General features: G+C 38.4%; 1 protein-coding gene across 2 annotated transcripts in view; it reads right to left on the bottom strand.

The window, feature by feature from the left end:
* The window catches only part of DCDC2 (doublecortin domain containing 2), a 71,329-nt gene that overhangs the window by 40,831 nt on the left and 3,965 nt on the right, over window positions 1–26,533 (bottom strand). For both annotated transcript variants that reach the window (XM_063325798.1, XM_063325797.1), the window contains exons 2-6: window positions 25,059–25,110; window positions 7,312–7,388; window positions 7,062–7,193; window positions 2,319–2,465; window positions 1,180–1,234 (exon numbers count right to left, since the gene is read on the bottom strand). In XM_063325798.1, the coding sequence (XP_063181868.1) occupies window positions 1,180–1,234; window positions 2,319–2,465; window positions 7,062–7,193; window positions 7,312–7,388; window positions 25,059–25,110 (463 nt within the window). The remainder of the gene's footprint in view (window positions 1–1,179; window positions 1,235–2,318; window positions 2,466–7,061; window positions 7,194–7,311; window positions 7,389–25,058; window positions 25,111–26,533) is intronic.

Below are 26,533 nucleotides of genomic sequence, written 5' to 3'. Positions count from 1 at the left end.
ATAGCCTCAAATCTACCATTTATCCTTTGTCTAGAAAGAGAAATGAGGGCATGGCAATATTTCAGGTTTTTCTTATTCAAACTGGAGACACTTACTCCCAAGCAATAATGGTAAAAAAGTGTAGATATCAAATTGAAGCAAACAATAGCATGATTTATACCAGTTCAAGTGTTGCAACAGATATTTAAGAGCAGTAGTACATATTCCTGCCTCCTTAAGTTTTGACACTTGTTATCAGTGTGTTACAATCCCAATGGGATAAAAAGTGAACCTCAAATAATTTTCTGTACATGTTGTTAAGTAATAGTAGAAGAGGCAAGAAGTTAAAACTGTTCATGAGTTATTTTTACAAATGACAGAATTGCAAAGTTCATGTTTTAAAAAATAAACACCACTTGAAAGTATGTTCTTTACTGAGGTTTTATCTTCCACTAAATTTCAACAGAATGGAACAGACTTGTATGTTTCATTGCTTACTTTGTTTAGTGGCTTCAGGGTTTTTTGCTTTGTTAACAGTGAATGGACATGATCAACTACCACAATTACAATGACAGACTGAGTCTGACTCTCCACTGTACTTGTACAGTAAACTGCACTTGTACAGAATCAGTGCAAACAGACACTTATAATCTGATTTGACACTGTTTTAAATCCACAGTGGACTCATTTTGTACACATATAAATAGCTATACAGGATACAAAGCAGTGAAGGCTCAAGCTCTGTATTTAATTGTTAGCTAGGACAAAACACACCAGATAGGAAACTCTTTTAGGGCCTTATTCAGACTCAGCATGCAGAAACACCATTTTCTGAAAGACATTTTGTAAAAAGTTCTGCATTTTTCCTTTAGGTGTAGAATTTGAATAAATAAATAAACAAATACACAAAGATAGCTGACAAAGTTTATGCAAAAGACCTCAAGGCAGCAGTTGATCTTTGCTATGGAAGATTTTATAAAAAATAAAGCAGCCATTATTGCAATAATATTTTCTCGGATTTCTTTTGTCTAATTGACACTGCAAATAGCTACAGATTCATCAAGCTTTAATAAGCACACCACCAGGTGGCTGTGTATTTTTTCTCTTCTGATTTAATTAAAACCCAAAGGACAGAGACTTTCCATCTACCGGAATTAAACAAAATTAGAAACAAACTTTATTATGGCATTGGATACTTACACTGCCTTTAGACTTTCGAGATCCCACAATTGGAGGTAGTACAGAGGCTTTGGAACTGCAGAAATAGGGCATATCTTAGAATAGTGTACACGTTCACTATCATAGACACTATATATTTATAACCAAGTCATGTAACAACAAGTCGGCTACGGCAACAGAGTTAATTGTTTTATTCATTGCACATTTTTACTAAGAATCACACATTTCTGTTCACTAGACTATATTTAAAGGCATAATCATTAACTTATTTGAACAAATGCATTACACTTCCCCACAATGCATACTTTATACACAGAAAATTAGCCGAGCAGTATTCAGTGAATTAGCATGAAAGATCCTTACAACTATTATAATGAAAAGTTCCAGCAATTTCAATAGAACTTGGTTTACATCGATTGATCAACACAGCTTTTCACTGTCCTTTAATTAATTTGTTGCAAATGCTATTTCCCAAAATACTTTCAAGTTATTCACATTGTCTACAGTTGCTCATTAAAAAATAAAATATATATACATATAAATTACACCTCACTTTATATGCAGAATATGGGGAAAATTCTCTAAATTACACCAATTTGTGGTACAAATTTCCATTTCTTCCAGTTTATTTCAATGAAATGGCTGTCAATTTTTATGTTTTCCAAAGATACAAGAAGCCCAAGCTTCTCCTTATGGACACCCAGTTTAGGACTCTTATTATGTGATAATTCAAGCCTATAAAAAATAGACCCCAACATAAAGCATTCTTAAGGGACTACATATTCCACAAAACATTACCAAGCAAGAGCAGATCTAGACTGGTGTGGCTGCACCTTATCTCATTCAGTTGTACACATTTGTATCCCAGGAAAAAAAAAACAAATTAAGCCAAGTCAAAATAATGCTTTTTCTGACCGTAATTTTGTGATACATGATCAATGGCATGTTTATGAGGTGAAACAGTCTGCTGAATTTCCATTTTCTCTTTTGTTTTTGTTACCTCAGCTTTCTCAGATGTTGTCAACAAAGTATTGCATCCATACTAACCCATCCATTCCTTGTTCTTGGAATGATGATTTTGTACTTTACTGGTGGTACTTTGTAAGTAAATTGTCACACACGCACCCGTGAGAAGTAAATCACACACCTATAGAACTTACCCCTGAGGCCTTCTCGTTGTAGATTTACTAAACAGCAGATCACCATACGGCAGCTTCTTAAACTTTTCTCTACCCACTGCAACATAAATTTGCCCATTCTCCAAGTCTGACCCATTCTGAACAAGTTTTCCATCTAAAGTGTAAAGTCTGAAAAATATGAAAACGTTTAATATTATAAACCTTAACATTCAGTTAAGTGTATTAAATGTTGAAAGCTATGTTAATCTATACCTACTAAATCATGTTGAATTTCCATATATGAAACCCAACAAAGTACAGCGCATGCCATGCAATGATCAGTCACTACATAAAAAACAAAAGACAAGGAAAGACAGAGCAAAACAATGACCTAAATCACAGCTTTATATAAACTTTATATAAGCTAACGAAGTACGAAGCACTATGACAGATGAAATACTCTCATAAGTTCTAAAATGAAATAAATTGGTTTGTACTTAGAAGGTCTTTAATGTCTTTCCCCTGATGCTTTTGAAGGGATCTATTCCCTCAGTTCCTGATCCCTCTCATACCAAGTTCCGCCTCCCACTTGTGCTCTTGGCACTATGCAATAACCTGGGAAGAACAGGGCATTCAGGGCCCCACGACTGAAAACCCAGAACCTGTCCACCTAATGCAGACCAAGTTGATCACATTGCACTTATATTGTTATATTGTGTAGATCAGAAGGTTGGAACATGGCTGTACTTGATGGGGTAAGGCTGGAAGTAGCAGGAAATACAGTAATACATTATAACAAGAAGCTGTGTATCTCAGGCACCTACAATACCAATAATGAATATGTCTATTACACCAGGTAGATTTTTACCACAATAACTTCTGTTTGTACACTTTACCAAGAAGGCAGAAATCCAACAGGGACTGAGGGCAGCGAAGGGTGCAGGGGCAGTCCACAAATTATTTCTATGCTATCCCAATTATTTCATTGTCAAGTTTCTGATTTTATTTAAGGATGGTCAAAACAAGGAAGGAGGAGGAAATATCCAATATTAAATAATCTCTTTCCCATTGAGCATATTCCAAAACAACAATATTTATATTTAATTAAAAAGTCAACATTAACAGTTTTGCATTTAAGTCTTAAATGCAGGAATGTTGAATGGCCATCTTAATTGCCTCTCTAGAAGCCTTCTACGGGAGCTACTACATGTGTTATTCATAAATTTCAGCACAATGCAAGAAGATATAAATTGGTTATACAGCTATACAATCAACCTTTTAGGAAGAATATCAAGAGCCTGCCTTGAGAACATCCCTCACTTATAAAGTGCAAAATTTTTCATTTTAATAGACACAAAGTTGCTTTTAAGTTCATACACATGGTCACAGAGCCTTGAATAAACACAGAAAAAAAGAAGATGCAGTGTACAGAAGCAGGAATCACAGAATAGCTGAGGTTGGACATGATCTTTGGAGACCACCTAGTCCAACCACCCCGTGCAGATCAAAAGCAACAACAGTAGGTTGCTTGGGGCTGTGTCCAGCTACGTTTTGAATAACTGCAAGGATGGAGACTCCACAGCCTCTCTGGGCAACTTGTTCCAGTGCTTGATGATCCTTACAGTAAATTTTCTTTTTCTTTCTGTTCAAGTGGAATTTCCGTGTATTTCAGTTTCTGCCCATTGCCTCTTGTCCTATCACTGGTCATCACTGGGAAAAGTCTGGCTCCAACTTCTTCACTCCTTCGCACCAGGTATTTATACACATTAATAAGATCCCCTGAATTTCTCTTCCCCAGGCTGCAGAGTTCCAGCTCTCTCAGCCCTCCCCACATGACAGGTATCTTCAGGCTCTTCATCTTCATGGCCTTTTGCTGTGCTTGCTCCAGTGTGTCCATGTCTTTCTTATATTCCCCTTGATTTTCTAGGTGCCTCCTGCCATAGTGAAGCACCTTGGTTTTCTAAGTGCAAAGACCGAACATTCTCAAAGATGAAATTTTAGCTTTTTAAAATTTTGATCACATTGCTGCTTCCTTGCAAAGACGTATGCTAACTCTGAAGCCCCCTCTCTTTACTTCTCGTATTTACTTTTTAGTGCAAACATTTCACAGGCATAGTAGAAATGTGAAATTTCACAGCCTGCAGAAATGTGAAATTCAAAGAGCAATTTATGTTTTGCTACCACAAAGATGACATCAGTTACACACAAACAATGAAAATAAAACAAGCAATCTAAAAATCAGCAAGAAGCCTATTTCGGAGTTAATCTCGCTGTGTTTTGCTAGATTACATTTTGCTTTGTGGAACTTGAGGGAAAAAACAGCAAATCAGTGTACCACAGTTTAAGAACTGTTTATATATTCGTATGGTGCTGCAGGTATATAAGGGTACATACAAACATGACTGCGGGTTTTTTGCTCCCAGTCTTTCACTTTGCTTGTGTTTTAATATTATACGTAATGCACAAAAGTTGTTTGCTTAATATAACACCCAAAAATGTTATGGACAAATATCTGGCAGTCCCTAGTTGTATTTTTCACCTTGAAAATAATAACCGTAATAACTGAATCAAACATAATCAGTCACTGAAGATGAAAGTGAAATTAAAAATTCATGTAAAAAAATTTGAACTTAAAGCAAATAAATAACTATTGACTTAACAAGCATCACACAAGTTTTGTGACACTTACTTCTGAAGCCTTCTACCCACCCACCTGGCCACAACCATTCAAAGACCTGCTGGGTTCTCTCTGGCTAGTATCATGCAACAAAGATGTCCTTGTGGTCTCTTCTTCTGGTCACTGGGGGATGACCTAAGGCTTGTCCTGTGGAATGTCAGTGGACTCCCATTTTCCCTCCTGAATCCAAGCCAAAAAGTGGCACCCAAAACAAAGCCAGTAGACAGGCTGACAAAGGAGACAGCAAAGACGCAACTTGTGGGACCAACATCTCTAAATTCCCAGTTGCCGATACACCAGGTACATGCCCATCAGGTTACTGTACCCCATCTCCATGTACAATCTGGCAAGCAGAAAAGCTTCTTTCTCATTGTCTCCTCTCTTATATTTCTTACTTAATTCCTATTGTGATGGGGATGATCAATAACTGTTTTTCAAAAAGCCACATGCAAAACTGCTTAACACTTGGCAGCTTTGTAAGTCTTTTAATAACATGGAAAAAAAACCCTGCCATATACATAATGCAGGTTCTCGTAATTCCACTTAACCTTCTTTAATGAGAAATTATATGTTCCCAGCATCAGTGGTCTTATAGGACCTCCCCTAATGCTAACATACTTTCAGTAAACCTCAGCAATTAATGTGTAACTTATTAAAGAACAACGATCACTTTACCAACGGATTTAATATGTATTCCTAGCATTTTAAGGAAAAGAAAATGAAAACTGGGTTAATAGAAAACCAGAAAAAGGAAAACATTAAATAATTCAAAATGTCATGTACATTATGGTTTTTTTAAGGGATTAAAACTGAGCACTGGAGGGAACTTCTCAAAAGCAATCCTAGCTATGTACGGAATGATTTATGCTTTCATACGTGGAAGCATCATTCAGTTTCACCAAGGAATGACACCAAGTAACGAGAATAAAACGTGAAAGGTATTTAAATCACTAAACAACCTGAGATCAGAAAGAATTGGTATGTTGTAAACAGCTGTTACTTCGCTCACTTCCGAGTTATACTAGCTGAGAATCATATCCAGAAAGCTGCAACAAGTGTGTAGGTTTACTTTACTGCAAGTAGAAGTGCTAAGTAGACAGATAATAGGAGCGAAGAAACACAAGGCTGAGAGGAAAAATTAGATGAGAGCTATAGTCAACACATTTACCTTAATCTTTTATCGTCTGAATCAGCTCTGGGAAAGTGATCAGAAGAACTGAAAGACTATTTTATCTTCACTGATTAGAGAAAGATTTTGCAAGCTTAGTCTGAGACAGTGCATAAGCTGTGAAGAATGATTTTCCACAAAAGGCTCTTTCCCATCTGAGGAACATATTTCTGTAACGTGCTCTGCATGGGGCAACACTGGAATGTCAGTAATTTGCCAGTACACACCTTTGCAGCCCACTTACACTGCAATGTTTCTCATGGAAACTGCACAGATCATTTTGCTCTAAAACTTGCAACAACTACCAAATCCTATTTTAGAGAGCTTATTTTACATTGTAAAAGCCTTAAGGAACTGAAATTTACCTATCCAAAAGGTCACCTCCTGTTCCTACACCACAACAACTCAAGACCAGCTGAGATACTGGATTTGGCCTTGGCTCTTATTAGGAGGCTGAGCATAAAGTACATCTTAGCCATAGCACAGGTCTTCAAAAACCCAGGAATCTATAATATTTTCCTTGAAATTGTTTACCCCAATGAATTTACAGAACTAACAAGATTAAAAGATAATGTGGATCACATCTATTATTGCACATTCCAAACATCTTCACCAACTTTACCAGGCTCATTTATTTTATTGACATGTAGCTTAATTATTAATACTAAATATACTGCATTATTATTGTATTATTACGTGCCTGCTAACTAAATATTTAATCAAGAAATGACACCTGAAACAAATTGAGACTTTTCTTTTTCTAAAAAACAGTTGAAATGAAACCTGAAGGTTACTTGGACTCAACATATTTCCATTTTGTGGCTCTTTGATGTATTTTAATTTTCTTACAGTGGAATGATCTATTATATCTACCTATGGAGTTTTAAAAACCTATCTACATGTATCAAATGTATCTTGCAAACATTCAGCTTCCTGATACCTGTGAACAGCTCCACTTCTGAGGGTAACTTTTCCTGTAACCATTTCAAGAACATGATCCCAGTGATTCAGTGTTCTCCTGGGAATGAGGAGGCGCGTTACAGGGCTAATAAGGTCTCCATTAGCAATCAAGCTGAAATAAAGCAAAGTAAAATAATTTGAAGGTGCATTTTAAACAAAACTCATCTGAAGTTAAGACACCACCCCTCCCACCCCCAAATGGCAGTTCACTACCTGAAAATTCTACTTACAAAATAGTGTAGGGCTCCTGGAGTGGTTTTCGAAACCGTGCTGACACTGTGATTCTACTGTGAGTAACTGGCTTGACCTGCAAGGACAAAAAGAATTAAAAACTACTCATTCTTCACATTGGGAAAGAGTTTGTCCTGACCACCACCAGTAAGGGGGGCAGCGTATTCGCGGAAAGAAGTTCCTAGTTTTAAAACATGCATTTTAGCCCATTTCAGCTTCTCCTTCTACAGAGCATACATAATTACTGCTGCAAGTTTACATACACATTGAATAACAACCAGAGCATAGTATACCACAGCACAGCACAGCACAATGTATGGTTTCCACTGAGAGGTCAGAATTGTAAGGAGCTTAGAGACCCAAATTGCAAGGTCCTGGACACCTAAAGCAACACTCCCAAATGCTGTTCTTGTTTTCTTAGTCTTTACTGCTCATAACCACGGCCCAAGCAATTAAACCATCCTCTCTTTTTAACAAAAAATGCCATTTCTAGGTCTTTCTGTTATTATGCAATAAGTACTTTTGCTCTTGTACAGGTCTTTACATCCAAACCCATCAGCGATTCATAAAGGGTGCTGAATGCTGTACTCATTTTAGGGCAGTGACTCATAAGTGAGGTGAACTGCAGATTTTTAGGTCTCAGAAAAGGTAGGCTACTTAACTCCCAGCATTATTCCGTGCACTCTTTTGAACAGACACTGCATGGAGATCAATCAGGTGGCTCAACATTAATGCCATTATACTGAACAGAAAGTTACTCAATACTGCCTAACTAGGATTCCCTAGTGCATTTATAAACACACTTTCAAATTAAAAAAAAAAAGAAGAAAAAAAAGGAATAAACCCAACCTCCAAAACCATTAGAAAGATTTTTTTAATTCTCCACAATTAGCAAATCAAAATAAGGTATCAAACCCAAACAAACATTCAAAAGTCACAGTACACACATTAGCAAGTTGGCTGCATTTCTAAAAAAAAGACTGTAAAAGCGTAAAGGATTAAACAGCTGTCATACACAGAGACATGCTTTCAAATAGATGTACAAAGTTATTTAAACTGGCAATGTTCCAGTCACTAAAAAAAAAGCAAGAGAGGTGCTCAAGCTACTAGATATTCCAAAATGGCTAAAACTTAGTATTAAAATAATCAAATCTGACTCCCCACCTAACCCAAAGAACTGCACACAGCAAATTCTGCACCAGACACATAAATTGTGGAGCTAAGATAGGTCTCTTAGGGGAAAAAGCAACCAACAAAACAAAACCAAAACTGGCAATCCTTGATGTACAATCACTTCAAGTGAAAGACAGCAATAGGTAAATCTGTTGAACAAAATCTGTTCTCAATGTCTGTTAAAAAAGAAGCATATCTATCTGTTCTGAATTCAACTCACTTCAGCTTCTCACCTTTCTCAAAGGCCCTCATGAGCAGCGTTGCCCTCCCAATCTTGTCCTCTGAGAGACTCAGAGGACATGAAAGCCTACGCTGGTCATGGACAGAGGAAGGCAGAATTAGACTTTGCACAGCAAAGTGACTAAACAGAAGCAACTAGCAGCAGCAGAGGCATGGTGATCTGAAGCTCAGTGCAAAGGGATATTCTGGTGAGAGACTTCTACAAGAGGAAAGACGGCAAGAAAGATGCTACTGCCGCATTGTGCCAGCAATGCTTGTGGACCAGACTGGGAAGCAGGCCCCTGGAATGGCTGGGGACCTTCCCTTTACACAAGCAATCTACTAGGCATTGTATTTACTCCTAAAGATCTATTTCATAGATACATGTTTGTCTTGGCCTCATACAATGAGAAATTTTGTAGTAGACTGTACATAAACTATCCCTTAATGCCTAAGGTAATTGAAATTCACAGACTTGCTGTTAATTCCAGTGTGTTCTGAATCAGGTAGAAGATTCACTACTACTACAGGCTTAGCAAGAGAGTACGAGGTTGTTATCATACTGCGCATTAGGAGAGGCAAAGAAATTTTTGGAGACTGCCAAATAATTTAGGAGCTCAGCCATTCTTGCAGAAACATTGAAAGCACGTTTTTCAGGGCTTAACCGGTCATCTATGTCACTAAAATTTGAGATGAAAATTTATTGAGTCTCTAGGCAGAAAAAGAAAACACACCTTAAACTACAACATCTGAAAAAATTTCTATTGCTGCTGTCAGACACTAAGAGTTATTTGCCCAACGTAACCAGTCTAATAGAGAGTACAGAAAAAATAAAGTAACTTTCTAAAGAGTATGCTACTGAAGGCTGAGGCAATACTGACTTCCTTCCATAGCAACAGGTCCTAATATTTAGGCTTCAAACACAGGTTGCATCCAAAACGGGAACAACTTAACTTTGCCCTTACACCTTGCTGCATAGCTGCTAGGTTGCCAGGCCAATCCCCTATAAAGTATTCAATATATAACTAGTAAAGCCTTATATCGCTTTTTCTAAAAGTTGATTCCTCATCCATTCCCGATGCTTACTTATGCTGTTGATACCTATGCTCAAGCTCTCACACGCTCCAAACAGTCCATCAAAATAAGTTCTCTGACCCACTCTGCAACACGCAGGTTTCGATGATCCACATTTTACTGGAACCAGATAGAAAGAATTCGCTAAGCATAAAGGAGCCCTTTAGGACAGTCCCAGGTGTGCCCAATTATTTAGTTGTTCTTGCAAGCTGATGAAACCATTAATTTTGACATAGGCTCCTCAGAAGGCCATTATGTTATTGCATGCAACCCAATCACCAGGCCCCTGAGAAAACAAGCAACCTGACAGATGTTAAGAGCTCATTTATTATTGGAAGGATTGTATTTCTGCCAATAATAGATACCGTGGCATCAGCTTGCAAGTCTGTCTTTTGGGTTACTCTCTCAAAGAGTCATTAATATTTCTGGCAGCCTTCTGTGGCCTAATAAGTCAGCCCTGTTCTTAAACAAGCAAACTGCAGGGGACTGTAACATGGGACCAGCATTGGCAGAAACTTAATATCTGTCTTTTCTACCTAAACATGACCTAAACCAGAACAAAATACAATCTCGTGTTCTGTGGCTAAGCATGTTTAAATCAAATGTACCTCCTATACTAAAAGGCGAGAAGAATACCTTAGTGCAATATTACATTTGCTAATGTAACACCACAAAAATCAGTGCATGGAAACACCAAGATGACGATTACACTATTAAAACAGCCACAAGTATTTAGCATGGTGCATAGAATAAGACCTCTGTTTCTTGGAGCATGGAACAGAGTAGCCCAGACTGAATTGAACAGACGCTGGACCACGGTGGCACAGAACTCTGCAGAGTCTTTTGCCACACCCGACATGAACAGTGGGGGCACACATACTGCATCATGTCTTGGGGTCCACATGCTCTTCTGCAGATGTTTAGGCTATCACTGTTTGTCTGGAAGAGGCGGGATAAGTAATGTCTTTAGGACTAGGCTGAGGGACTTGGGTCTTTTTAGTCTGGAAAAAAGAGGACTGAGGGGGGATCTTTTCAATGCTTCTAAATACTTGAAGGGCGGGTGGTCAGGAGGATGGGACCTGTCTCTTTTGAGTGGTGCCCAGTGAGAGGACAAGGGGTAACGGGCAGAGACTTGAGCACAGGAAGTTCCATCTAAACATGAGGAGGAACTTCTTTACTTTGAGGGTGTCAGAGCACTGGAAGAGGCTGCCCAGGGAGGTGGTGGAGCCTCCTTGTCTGGAGACATTCCAAACCCGCTTGGACGTGTTCCTGTGCAACCTGCTCTGGGTGACCCTGCTTTGGCAGCGGGGTTGGACTAGCTGATCTCCAGCGGTCCCTTCCAACCACTGTCATTCAGTGATTCTGTGACTGCTTGCCTCCTGAAGGCATGTTTTACACCTCATCTGCTTCAGGGGACAAAAAGAAAGATAAACTCCTTATATTCATGCAGGACACAGGGCAACTGATGCTGAAAATGACAGAAAAGGAGAAAATAAATCCATAAATTATAAGAAAATTTAAAAAAACAAACAGAGGGAAGTGACTGCACAGGCGTGCTGCAAATGAGCTGTGTACATTACCTTTAATTTTGAAGCTGGCAAACATGTAGACATGCAAGCAACTACAATACAGTATAATATAGCATTACACAATGCACAAGAGAACTCCTACAGATACCTAACATATGTTGTGGCTACAGCATAGTGTATCAGGCTCTCCAAGTGCAACAGCGCAAAAACTCAGCACAAGCAACCCTAGCCTGCTCTGAAGCCACCTTTCTAAAAAACATTTTGGCTAGATCTACATTGCACTGTGATTTAAAAAAAAAAAACAAACACCAAAAAAAAACCCACACGACCAAAAGAATCCCACCCTATACATTGTTCTTCTAATTAACCTGACTGTGCTCTTCTCTTTTTTTCTTTTTTTAGAATAACTGCTGTCTGACCAATGTTAAACTATTTATGCTTATGAAAAGCAAGCTACATAATTTCAATACACAGAAGTATACATTAATAAAAGACCCAAATGCTCAGACACGGTAAATCAATCTAGTTCCTTTGAAGTATATGCGGTTATGCCAAACCACCCCAGCGGAAGACCTGATCCAGGATTTAATTAAAGAATACATGGTTCCGCTCTTACTTTGTTTGTAGGAGGTAGCACAGTGCCACAGTGTCTGGAATAGCCTGACCCCCCTGGCACTGCAGAGTTACATATTAACAACAATTAATATGTCTTGGGTGAAAGTTTGTGTTTACATTAAGAGACCAGCATCACTAGCCCCCTAAACTCTTTATTTTCTTTTAATTTCACCAGCCACATTCTCAGCTGATGTAAATCAACTGTCCCATTTACGTCAGCAATTGTAAGTAGATTTACGTTAATCAATGGTCTGGCCCCATTATGATTTTATCTTTAAATTTCGTACATTTTCAGTTTGTTTGAAAAGACCCATTCAAGGGCAGCTTCCATATCCTACTCACATATGTTGCCAACATTTCATAATTCATGATGAGATACTCATCTGAGATATTACATGACAACATACAGCAGCAACACAAAGTATTAGGGGAGGAAAAAGGAAGCATTACATCAATTGAAACTCAGACAGAACTTTAAGTAAGCTGGAGGCAATCAATTAAATGAGAATTTGCAAAGCAACAAGAGCTAAACACAGTTGGAAATACACCAGGGGATCACAGACACTCAAAACCACCATAATTTTTACAAATCTCTTCTACAAAGAATTTGTTATTTCCCACAGTGCCTCTTACACCAACAGCAGCGTGGTTATTTCTTGCTTTAGAACGGAGTTAGCACCTGCGAAATAACTTTGCAAAGCACCTTGCAGAGTCTGGGAAAAACAAAGCAGCTAAAAACACAGGCTAGGTTCTGGGAGTGGGGATCAATCTGCAGTGTTTGAGATCTCTGTAAACACTCAGATTTCAGAATACATTCTACACAGTGTCTCTTAAAGCCCAGCTTTCATCTTCAGTTATAATTCACTGTGGTGGCATTTGCATCGCTGAACGTTAGCTGCAGCTGAGTGCCTCCTAATAGCCCTTTGAAAATACTAAGCCAAGATCAGCATCTAACTGAAACATGGTAAAAAAATCCACATCCTCACAGCTGCTTTATAACAACATTCTATACATTTTTCTCTTACACTAAAATTATGCTAAATATTCACAAAATTTAACAAACACACACAGCCAAAACACTTAGCAAACACATACAACACATTGCACAATCTACTTTAGGTACTTACATCTTCCACTGTTGACTGTTGGCAAAAAACAAAACAAAACAAAACGATCAGCAGCCAAACCATTACCTCAGGTATATTGTCATTCGTACATATATGAAAATTTGGTTTTGTAAGAAAACCATTTTGAATTAGTGTGTGCATATCCACATGTGTATACATGTATATGATGTGTGTACGCATACATACATACACCAATTTAATATAATTTTCATACAAAAATTTCTATTATGTTTATGTTCAGCTGGCCACATGAAAGACTGAAGATCAGCTGAAAACATGTTAACTCCATTTAAGAACACAATGGATGCGCTTGATCATGCAAGGCTTCTAACTCAAAAGAAATGTGACAGTGGGAAGAGAATGTTACATATATGGCATTACAAGGAAATCATCATTGAGAATGGTTATTTGTGTAAGGACTCTGAGCAACCCACACATTGGTTTGAAATACACAGATAAAAAAGAATGGTTTTCACTTCTTTCTTCAGAAATACGTTAACCGGTAAAAGGTGAAAAACTTAACCCTTAAAATGGAGATGTAGCAAAATTTTCTGTATTTGTTTTGGTAGGTGTGAACCTATTTGCTGGTCCCCATGCATAAACTTTTCACTTCTATGAATTATACTTTTCACACCTATTATTCAAATATAGACTGGAAAGTGGGACAGACCCAGCAAACCACCCAAGCTCCTCTTGGTTAATTGGGACTTGCAAGAGGCATATGACACTTCAGAGAATCAATCCCTGTATATCAGAAAAGTACACAGTTTGTTAAAAATTATTTTAAATGCCCTCTGAATATACCATGCTGCATGTTTAGTTTCTAAAAAGGTGACTTTTATACACTTGAGAATAGTTTCAAATAGAAATGTGCCATTCTTAGCCTTTCTTTTCCCTACAGTGTACATTAAATAATTAGAGACATGCTAAATTCAGAGGTCTGGCAGCACTTTCACAGGCTGCCATAAAGACACAGGGTAGTTATCCATAGCTAAGAAATGGTATGACTATCTGATTTATTTCCTTTTCTTACCACAAATGCCCCCCATCAAAGGGGGCAACTGAACAACTGCAAGATTTACAGGTTTACACATATTTATAAAGCCATACTAGACAGAAGCGAAACAACAGTCAAAATAAGCAACCTGCCTGAACCAGATCCTCTCTGCTGGTTTGATTTATACAGGTTTAAGAGCTGGCCTTTCTTACTGCTGTATTAATATAGTCTTGGCCACTATGAACATCTCACTCATTACTCACGTCACTTTATAACTAACCTCTTGCAGTTTTAAATATTTCAACACAATGTCACATTCCAAATTTATCAGCTCATGCAATGAGCCATGAGTTTGCCAGTTTGTTACAATGGCCTGTTTGTTAATCAATGTGCCCAGGAAAATTGAGAACAAATATTTGTATTCCCCTAGGGTAGAACTGGGGTCAAAAGAACCAAAACCCCATTTATACACACCATCACCACCCTCTGATGTGAAAGAAAGGAATGTTCAAGGTTCAGTGATCAAAAGCAAATTAGAACGATAAGTTTTCTAAAGCTATTACAGCACAGGAAACATCTTATCTTATCTATTTCACAGAAACATGACTTTTTTTAAATGGGCATTTTTATACACTTTGACTAAAAGATGCAGAGTCAAACTCACTGAGGTGTTCGGTCAGTACAAAACCCTTTCAGTTATCCTACGCAGTAATTAACCTGGATAATCCACGCTTCCCTGGCTACTTTGCATTGCTAGATGGTACACTGGATAGTACAAAACAGCCTTGAGCAACAGACTACTAACCTTTCTCCTGGTGTGGATACAAAGCATCACTTAAACTGCTACTAACTGAGCATATTTCCAAGCTTACACAAATAGGTCACAACACCATGGCAGTACATGAACTTCTCAGGCCACACAAAGCACAGATCAGGTGGAAACGAACTATGCCAGAACGGTCATGGACTGATTCAGCGAGCCTTCTAGACCACAAAGCTGCTACAAAATTCCCAAAGTATTTGAAGCCACTCTGTTCACACCCAAGGTAAATCACCCTCCTTTTCAGCCATTGCCAGTGAAATGGAGGTCATATCGCCTGTGCATCTGGGGGTAAACCTCATCTCATCTAGCTAAACTCTGGAAAGAAAAATGTTTCGCTTGGGATCTGTCGTAGTTTTGGGGCACTGGATTAGGGGCCAGATCTTCAGCTGGGATAAATCAGACAAGGGCATGGCTTTATCGGCCCAGGCACATAGACTGCGCAGAGCTCCAAAATAGACCACACCTGTATTGCTTCTGGATGGCTCCTATTTCTCCACCAAGTTGCATGATGCTATACTCTACACTGCTTACAACACACACAATAGGATCAACAATGTAGATTTTATTCAAGCAAAATAGATTCTGATGCTCATTTCTGTTACTGACATAATACTGCCAATTCTGACCATTTTTGCCTCTCAAAATTCATGTATTTTTCCCAAACTCCTTAGACTCATTTAAACCAAAAGGAAGACTCTGGCCTTCATGGATGATCAGAAGGGCATGAACCTGTGAACAGTGACAGCTGAAGAACAGAAAGCAACCCCCCAAAAAAAATTTTTTTTTTTTTCATCATTTTTAATCAAAGGTAAAAAGTTGTTAATGTTTCCAGTAAGTCAATTTGGTATGCAGCAACAAGTATTTAATGAGGCTAACATGCTTCATTAAAAGCTTCAGTACTGGCATTTCTTCCCTTCCTCCCAGCCTCCCCACAGAGCAGAAAGAGCAGTTACCCTACAGAACAAGGCAGGCATCTTAATCAAGGAAGAGACCAACTTTCAAGTTTCATATCAAACTCAATACAGACCACGAAATCCCCAGGGGCACAAACCAAAGCCTCTGCAAGACTTTGGTTCTTGCAGAGTCTTCTTCTTGGACTTTTGCAAGATTTTGTTGCTCCAAAATCCATTAAATCTATCTGTAAGCAAGCCGTTAATTAAAATACTCAGCATTACACAATTCAGGTATACAGAACTATATAAAGAGAAATTTTATTAACTCACAGGCCCAGCTAGAAAAAAGGACACGCTTATGTTTTAACTGGATGTCTGATCAGTTCTTCTCTGATTCCTCCTGGTATTACATTATAAACACTCAGGAAGGGCTTCTGTTTTGTATGTCTTGTTGTGCTAATTATGTTACCAGGATACTAAATACCAAACAATGACAGATAAAATTTAACTATTAAAGATGTTGCTCAGATTAAAGATATATATCACATTTTTTAATCTTTGCATTTTGACAGTCTTATTCTCTAAACTACACTTACAATAGAATTCCTAATTAATTCAGCATCAGAAAATGAGAAATTCCTTACTCATTCCGTGACACCAGCAGTAGAAGAAAACAAACTGGTCAGATTTGGCGTAGCAAGAGGGTTTAGCTTTGCATATTGGCACAGGAATATGAAGTGGACCTTTACACACAATTCATTTCCAGACATACAAATATTTTGTGTACAGTAACTTTGGGTTTCACAAATCACTTTTTTTTCTTTCTAATTCTTAAAAAAGAATTAGGAAATAATATCCTATGAAGATAGATTGTTTTGACATCAAATGGCTGTAATTTGCACATGCAGGGATCATTTCTGATATCTATTCAAACACTCTCTCAAAACTATGTCCTGTACAGAGGAAAACATCAATGAACCATTTCTAATTGACAGTTAAAAGTTAAAGAGAATCAAGAGTCCACTCATTGAAAAATGACAAGGTTTTTTTATGATTAGACATACATGTTATTTGTCAGACATGACAAACGCTTGGTTTGAAATAAGCAATAATTATAAATACTGGGATTTTTCATAAGAAAGTACTTGGAAAAAATATGCAAGTATGTTAGGGACAAGATATATCCAGCATAAATATAGCAAAATAATTTGTGAAATGAAGACAACATTGTAACCTTCCAAAATTAAATTTTTACTGATTAATCCAATCATACCACCGCCAAGAGATGAGTGGCGACTCCGCTGTCTAGCAACAAAGGTGCTCTTAAAGGATGCAGAAGAAACAATTGCCATAAATGATACTAAAAGAACTGAATTTTAAAATATGGAGGAACAGAGGGAAACAGAGAAATGGCATGTCCTCAAAATACTTTTATAGCAACATCTCAGGTGCTTTTTTTTTTTTTTTGAAAATTATGATGGTATGTTCAGATCTCCCAAGTCTCAAACATTGTATTTTCCACCTCACATTCCCCTGCCATGGTGCCTGTCTCTTCTGTCAGCACTGGACAACTAGGGAACCCTTCCTGGCCCAGGATCTCACCAAGAATGCAATGGCCAACTGGCCTAAGCTGTGATCTGCCAATTAACCATGTCTGCCCCACAAGACCCCACAGAAGGAGTGTTACTGAGCTGATGTGCTGCAGCTAGAGACCACCTGTAGAAGGCACATTCTACCAGACACAGTTTCATTCTGTAGTCAAGCTTCATCACGGGAACAGACACACTCTGTGAAGTTCCCTAGCAAGCAAACGTGCTCTACTCCATGTCCTAGCACATGTCTGTGTCACCCAGTGTGTGACCAATGTGAGGGCTGACAGGCACTAGATCAGAAAAAGAAATTTAAAAGTTTCAAAATGCTCAAACACTTATTCAAATCCTTGTAATTATCACGTGTTTTCACTAGAGAGATATGTTCTGGGATTGCATGCTGATACAAATATTCAGGTCATACATGTATGAAAGCTTTGAGGAATCTTTACTAATCCTCCAAAGAATCATTAGTAAAAATATTGATTATTCCATTCTTCAAATACTTGTCCAAATATGACCACATCTAAACCACCTGATAAAAGAAGCAGCTGCAATTGAAATGGAGTTATGGAACGATGAAATATATTTATGTAAAACAGTGAAAAAAAAGTGATGAATCACTGGAAAAATGTGACAAGGACACAATGACTACATGTGAGGCAACAGACCTGCAGAAGGGTACCCAGGCTGAACATGGGAAGAACCTGAAGCTGGAAAGGTAGGACAAGACCCAGTAGGTGGTGGGCAGAGAGTCCCTAGTGCATCCCTCACACCAGGACCCCTGACATGCATCATGAAATCTGACAGTCCAAGAGCCACACACAGCCACTTCTAATGCTCCATGACAGCACCCCAGAATGAACGCACCACTCAAAGAATTGGGTAAAGTGACCCTTCCTCAGCCAGCCACACACTTGGCCTACAACCAACCAGCTCTTACAACATCCCTGGTCATACTTAGTGCCCTACAGCAGTTCCCAGTCAATGGGTAGAAATGTTATAAACACACTGTAAGTAGGCAAATGTTATAAAATTGTGGACCAGGATGTTTTCATCGCTTAAACATCGTAGAAAACAGTGGTGAACCTAAGGAAAGGCATCTATATCATTCTTATCTCACTACAGTATAGACCTAACTCTTGATGTGCCTTATGTAGAGTAAAACATATAAGTGGAGTTTTCTTAAATAACTTACAAATGCTTTTCTAGAATATGTCAGTAAAAAAAAAAAACCAAGTGGAACACAAATGACAATCTTGAGCAGCACAAAAAATACTTGTGTCAGAGCTTGCCACACAATCACCATGTCCTAGAGGCCCAGCAGAAAATGTGAAGTGCTGACAAAAAACCTCAATGTTTTTACTACCTAAGGAAATCTGTCTGCTATCAACCAAGGGCAAATTTATGTATATGGTCAGTAAAGCAGTTTAATGCAGGCCTACTATGAACTTTTGATAATAGATGCTGTTTCATACAGACACTATCACCTTCCTTTTTTCTTTCAGTTGCTAGAGACTCGTTCTTCAATATCAAAATACATCTGCTTTTCTTAGGTGCCTGCAATTCTTTCCTTTTACAGTAACACACTGCAAAGTCTGTTTACTTCAGTGTGTTCAAAAAACTGTTGGCCATAAGAAGTCAAAGAAGAAAAGAGGTTTCAGCTGAACGGATTTTTGTAAAACAAAGATTTTTAAACAAACAGTTGTCTACAGGATTTGCAAATCCAAAAGCTCAGTTAATTATTCAGCACCTTACCCAGCCCCAACGACAAGTAAAATTAATCTTTTTGAGTGCACAGGGAGAGACCATATAGATCAGAGATAGTGCTTAGAGAAATATACATGTCCATACTTTACACATTATTATTAGAAAATAACATTCAGTACCTTTTACAAACAATTAAGCTTATAATAAACAAATGGTAACTCTGCTGGTCCATACCTCCTCAAGAGATTAATTGTTAGATTCCTCAAGCACATAATTTAAAATGTATTTGTACTTGCAGATCACCTTCAGTACAAAAGGGATCTCTCTTGCAAAACAAGAAGCTCAGTTGCCAAAAGAAGTGATGGATGGAAACATACCCGAGGAATAGTTTGTATCAAAGATTTAGCTTGGGTCAGGATTAAATCTTTTTACTACTTTCCCTACTGGTAACATAACTGTAAAAAGTTTTGAGACACATCATTATGGTGTGAGGGCTCTGCCAGAGGATTTAAAACCGCTAAAAGCCTGGCTGCCATCTGCTGAGACTGACACACAATTTTCCCATGCTTCTAGGACAAGTGTCTTCTTTCACCCTTACAGCTGTCCCTGGTTGAAAGAGGGAGAAGGCAGAAATCTGAACTTACTCTCTACCCCCGCTCTCTCCCCAAAAAATCTAAACTAAGATGGGATGTGACAATTCTAGGGGAATAGCTTGTTGCAGAGGCCATCAAATGGGAATTGAAAAATCACTTTTCCTAGGAAACTTGCTCCAGTCTTCCATGCAGAACAACTACCATAATGCTACAGTGCAAGAGGCGTCATCACTTATCTGCTGGGATAAACAGCAGAACAGAGGGAAAGAGTATTGCTGTGTCAGCAAAACGCTTGAGCCAGATGCAAATTTGCTCATATAGCAAACGCTCACTGCCTTTAGCTCTGATTTGAACTTTTCTTTCTCCCCCCTTCACAACCCACAGCTCACCCTTCTGACCATCATGCACACTCCTAGTCAAATGAGTTTGTGGCACTGTGAAAATCAGCTGAGTGGCACGCCGATCTGCTGTTACAGCAGTATGAGAACTAAGGAGCTTTTCCTAAGCTGCTGCGCTGCTGCTATTGCTAAGGAGAGCAAAGTAAAAACAAGCAAGGAAGTGCCAAATACACATAACAGCAGACGAAGTGAGAAGAGACAGAGATGTGGCTTTAAAATCCCACCAGCTCTAGCCGCATGCAGCGGGGGATAACTTGTGAGGATGAGCTTGACAATTGCTCTAATGTTACTACATCAAGAAAATCTCTGCATCTCAGAAAGCAGGGAACTGAGATTGGATGTTAATGTGAAACAAAACAAATTGCAGACTCATGTTCTGAAGTGAAAAAGATCTTGCAGACCTCTCCCATTATAAACTTCCTTTCTTCTGCACAGTTATCAATTTAATCTTAAATTATTCCCTTCATCACATGCAGATGTACGACAGTCTGAGGAAGATTTCCAAAAGCAAAGATGGTATCAAGGCATCTAACTATCCTCAAAATACAGTGACTGTTAAAGTACCACAACTACCACTGGTGTTTTTGCATTACCAACAGTATCCCATCTCCTTCCTGGCCCTGGGCAAAGCTCAAAGTCTACTGAAGTCAATGGCCACTGAACTACAGGCATCATATGAACTGACACTACTGGAACTCCTGCTGCTTTGAAACATTTAATAAATGTTCAGTATCATTTTCATGCACTGCTATCATAAATTATATCATCCTGCACTAAGACATCAGAGTGACCCTCCCTCGTTTATCATCCTATACTGATACAATACTTCACCCAGAAGAACAGGGCTATAAGTTCAAGTCCATATCTGGGGTAGACTGGTGAAAAAAAAATAGCTGTTTTCCAAGAGTTTGGCCCATTTATTTAAGTTGGTTGTTTGGAGGCCTTAGACTGGTAAACAGATAGCTAGATTTTAAGAAACCAGACACTCGATTAAAGAAATCTATCACTGATATCAGAAATCTTAATAGATAATGAGATTATTTCATTGAAGAACACCTTGAAACCTGATTTGTATCAGTAGTAGAATGACTAGACTATGGGCTTTTTATGCAATATTTTTTTAAAAGACCCAACTCTGATTGATGGTTGGACCTCACAGACCAAGACTATAGCTACTTTGCAAGATTTTAAAAGCAGTATTATTACCCTCACACTTAACTATTTTTAAAACAATGCTTATTTTTAAAAGAAAAGCCCTCAAAATTAAACTGCTATGTGCAGTTGCTACACTCAAGCTTTCTTGTGTTGCTCTGCTTATGTATGATGACACTACTGTTGGGGAACATGTAATACACTTTTTTCTTCTCATCCGTCTATCACCAAGGACAGCCTGTGGTGAAATCAGCTACTGATATTGTAATTAGGTATTTGGTGGTATAGACCTTTATCTGTAAATCTATCTGTTTATACAGAAAAAAATGTATCCTCCCAAACTATTCCAACACTGACCCATCTTACAGTCAATCACATCTATTTGCATGTTCCACTTCTCAAATAGATGGACAGTGCTTAATGAATTATTCAACATTACATAGTTGGCTCATTGCTGTGTTGTAACAACACATCCACATTAAGACCTTCTTGACCAAACCTTGCCCAGAGCTCCTGTTGTCAGTTGTAGAGGACAGACAGAAAATAGAGGTGCTTACTAGCTGTAAACCCTTGTTAGCTCCAAACATGTCAGGCAAGGCAAGGTGCACCTTACAGGCCAACAGGACCATGGTATTTGAAAAGCTCCAGCTAAAACTGAACCAGGGCATAACACAGAGAAATAATACTGCTCTCAAATGTTAAGTCTCAGCACCTTACAAGAACAGATGCCAAAGGATTTCATTAGATGAGTTCTCAGACTCCACGAGATGAAGAACTTCCCTTAAGTATTTTTTTTTCCTTCCCCCCCCACCCTGGAACACCTTCCTTACAAAATCAGATTCACAGATTCCACTAAAGAAGACAAACCTATTTCGGATGGACTACTTATTCTGTCTTGTCACTTCATGAGAAAAGTGAGAAGAGATTTTAGTAAGAAATTAATGCTTTATGCTTACTGTCTGTTCTTCTTTGTGAATGTAGGTCACCATATGTACACCGCATATTGAATGTGAATTTTTTCTTGTTTAATTCTGGTTTGACACACATTTCCTAGTTACATGCAAATTTAAAGTAATTGAGACACTGCCTTCAAAGAGCAAGGTTAAAGTATTCCCAAAAACAGATGTCAAACATTTGGCAGTTTAACTAACACAAAAGAAAACCTACAGCTGCAAACAAACACAGAATGTACAGCTGCTGCATAAAGTTTTCTTCCTTTTGACTCCCTCCTTACTAATCAGAATCGAAACTGGATATTTGCCATTGCTTTACTGGAGAAAAACCTGCAGGGAGAAACACTCATCAGGTAGCAAATGCCAAATTAAATGTGCTTCATACAACCAGAATTGATACCCTTGTACCTAAGCATGATGATAACACTGAACATGAATTTCTCAACCACTATTTCTGTGCTACCTTTTTAAAGCTTTCAGATCCTTGATATATGGCACTATGCAGGTACAGAAGAACTATCATCACCACCAGGCCAGCATCAATTTGCTTCCAAAATCTGGTCTAGGGCAAGCCAGCTCCAAGACCATCTCCTTCTGTAGGCGACAAAAAATCCTGCACCAATTCCTCACGCACCACCAGCACTCAGGAGTACTGTGGCACAAGGCCATTTATTGCTGTCATTGCTTACCCTCGAGGCCAGCTGCCAGGTAAAAAAGGTGGAAGGCAAACCCCACTTGAAGAACAGTCTTTGCTGTCTCCAGGCTCCAGCTAAGCACTGCTTCGGCTGCTAAGTAGCAGCACTACTGAGGTCATGAGAATGGGCGGGTGTCCGGAGCATTAATGTGGGAGTCCTGATAAATTATATTGCATTCTAAAAACATTTGGGGGTTTGAAGGAGGAGAAGGAGGAAAGGAAGGGAGGGAAGAAGGGAAGCAAGGGAAGGAAAGAAAAAAAAGAGGAGGGGCTAATGAAGGAAAGCAGGATAATACTTCAGCACCAGCAGGAAGAGAGCAGGAATTGCCCTGACAAAGATCAGTCTGAAAACACACCCTAATGTTAGCCTGGGGTTGTCTATAAGGCCTTTATTCAACACCTACCGTGCTGTTCCTTGATCTGCAAGGAGCCCGCAGAGCTGCAGTGAGCCAAATAATTGTATTTATTTCTTTCCTCCTGCCCCAAGTCCAGCCCTCCAGAGCACTAGAAACTCAGACCTGACCCACAAATTTCTCTGTACATGCATAACTCCATAGTAACCTTTGTACTGAAGTCATTGAGATGATTCACAAATTACACCTTGCGGTGCTTGCAGGGCTGAGCCATAAATATCTTTCTTTAGCAATATTGTCATTCACACATTCACTGATTATTTTTTTTTCATCTTTTAGTGAAACAAACAGGGAGGATTTTAAATACCTTTGTGGGCTAGCATCAAAAATGGCTACCAGGATCCATGGAAAAATATGATTTTTTTGTTTGTTGATGCAAATCCAGCAGAATCAAAGAGAATACTGCTGTCCCTCCTGGTCCTAAAACACATCAAGGGTTTTGATTTCTAAGTGAATGCCTGAAAAAAAGTAAAACCAGAACTTGCTTCCTCACATCCTTTTAGCATAAATACATTTAGGCATTAAAACTTCCGTTACTAGCCTCCTGAAAGTGCACTCCTAGGACTAAACGATTAGAGCATGAAAACAATTGTGCTTTTCATAAGCTGAGATAAAAATCTGTAGACTGTTACTAGGTTTCATCTCATTTTTATGACTTCTTTCCCCAAATAAATCAATCACATAAAGTTAAACTCAACATGGGGAGTTAAGCTCTCCACAGAGAATGTGGAGATTGCAAACATAAGTCAAAAAGGAAGAAAGAAAGCCGAAATAATGGATGGTTTATACCGATTTACTTCAAAGCCCTGAGAGATGGCCGCAAGTGTTAAGATAATACACAATGCGCACTGAATCTGGAAAAAATAACAGAAGCCTCTCTTACCAAACATGCAGCTGTAAGTAAAAAAAACACAACTTCTATAATTACTTCTCCAACCGCACAGAATTTCTTTTATATCAAGAATCTTCTAAAGATTTGCAGCAAAATGATGAACCTTAAAACTAGCCTCAATTTTTAGGGTCTTCTAGTACAAGGTGTCCTACTGTCTGAAGACACCTGCTACACAAACCATTAAATTGCTGGAAACATGGATTGAGTACACAAGGCAAAAGAAACTGAAAAACAAGTGAGCTGATGCTTCCTTTTGGGCAGAGCTATAATTCAAATGTTTGTTAGAAATCATCGCTATCTCCATACACAATAAAATAGTAAAAGTAATGCAGTCACACATCTCACAAAAATCCAGAGTGTTTTATGAAGCCTGCAGTTATCTCCTCAGGCTATAACATCACACTGTTCAAGAGAAACAGGTGAGCTTGAAGAATTATGGACTAGAACTAGTTAGACGTTTACAACTGACACTAGCAGTAGCTGGAAAAAGCATTTCAACAAAGTGAGATTTTTTCCACACACAAATGTCCCTTCTCCAGGGAAAATACCAAGTTTTGAAGAAAAATTCCTGGTCCTAAACTCGCAAAATTCTCAGTCCCACCATCTTTTTCTGTATGAAAGCAAGCTCCCTTAGGTTTATGACCAGATCCAATGAAGACAACAGATTTTCTTTACTAAAAGTTTGTAACTGGATGTGGCAATTCAGAAAGCTTAGCAGAAGACAATCAGTGCATCATGCTCAGAGCAATCAGAGTAATAATCATTGAAATAGTATATTCAGAATGGTAGATAATGGTATTATTATTAAACATAATAAATATATATAAAAAATCAGGCATAAACACAGGCATGTCACTAACGTTAACTGCAGGTTTACTTATTAAATACTTCAGGCATCCTACCTCATTATTGACTTCAGCAGGTTTTTTCTTTGTTTCTCCAATGTCCAAATAGCTGCAGAAGGAAAACAGCTGATTACTTCCAGAAGCATCTAACTTACATAAGACAAATATTTCTAACTTTTTTCATACATAAAGCTTTTAAAATTTATCATGCCTCAAAATAATATCAAAAGTAACTAATTCAAGATTTTAATAAAGGAGTGTTAACATAAATCTGTAGGCTAGCCCTCTGGGCTAATACAAAAGCCAGGGGAGAACCAACCATCCAGCTTCAAGTCCCTGGTGATTAGAACCGACTATCCATACCTCCTTGTGAGAAAGAAGCTCACATACTACTGTGAGGTGGATCAATAAATGTCAGCATAATATCAACAGAGCTTTCAAAGACATCATCTTGCCTCTTAGTTTCTCACAGTAAGTCTCTGATAGATTTAAAGCTTTCCTCCATACCCATGTTTAACCCAGGGCATCAGCTAAAGTTTAAAAGGATCTACACCACTTGTGTTTCAACAGGACGTGGACACATCTGAACACTGTATATCCTGGTTTCTTGTGTTTGTGATGAACCAACAGCATCTTCACAACTATTTCATGAACAGACAAAATACAAGCCTCAACTGGACAAGAAAACAAAATACACCTATTTGAACAATACTGCTCTCCATCAGCATACATACTCCCACAAAAACATTGCATTAACTTAAAAGTGTTAGTTAAAATACACAGTGATGGATTAACTCACTATGCAGAGGTCTGGGCATTCAGTTGTCAAATGCCAGGGATCTACAAATCTGAAAAGGGCTAAACAGGGCCAAAGGCTTTTCTTGGGACAGTGGCCCTCAAAAAAAAATCCCAGCCCAAAAACTTTACAAATGTATTCCCACTTGCTAAGAAAGCAGAAATACTTCTATTCAATGAATATCCAAGCCAGTGATGAAACTACAGGGTTGTTTAAAGAGATGTTGCTGGAGAGAGGACAATCTACCATTAATTAATGAGCACAGACACAAGTAAATGGGAAAGGAAGGAGGAGGGTAGCACAGCATGCTGAAAAAAAGTTAGAAGTCGAAACAAGCTCCAGTGTAGACAGTTTTCTTTCAGAAAGCTGACAGTCATGGAAGAACTTCACAGGGGTGCTGGACTGAACGTGCATTCTCATTCACCACTGCAACAACTACAATATACCAACACATCTCACTGCATATACACCAAAAAGGCATGTATTTGCTTAGCACACCTGTAAATGACAAAACAAGCTGGGTAACATTGTATATTATGAAAATTTCCAACATTGGCTAGTCATTCCTCCTTTAAAGAAAAATTCTATATATTTTCCTAAAAGAAGAGGTTTTAAATGCTGATTACTTTATCTTTATTTACAAAAGAAACAGTTTATATAGACCGTATGCCCTCAGAGGTATCCATCTCAAGATGTTAAGGTTCAGGGCTTGGAATGACAGAGGTTCATGTGCTAA

Source organism: Chroicocephalus ridibundus, chromosome 2 (genome assembly GCF_963924245.1).
Source record: "Chroicocephalus ridibundus chromosome 2, bChrRid1.1, whole genome shotgun sequence".
Taxonomy (NCBI): Eukaryota; Metazoa; Chordata; class Aves; order Charadriiformes; family Laridae; genus Chroicocephalus; species Chroicocephalus ridibundus.
This window is presented reverse-complemented; position numbering and strand designations above follow the sequence as displayed.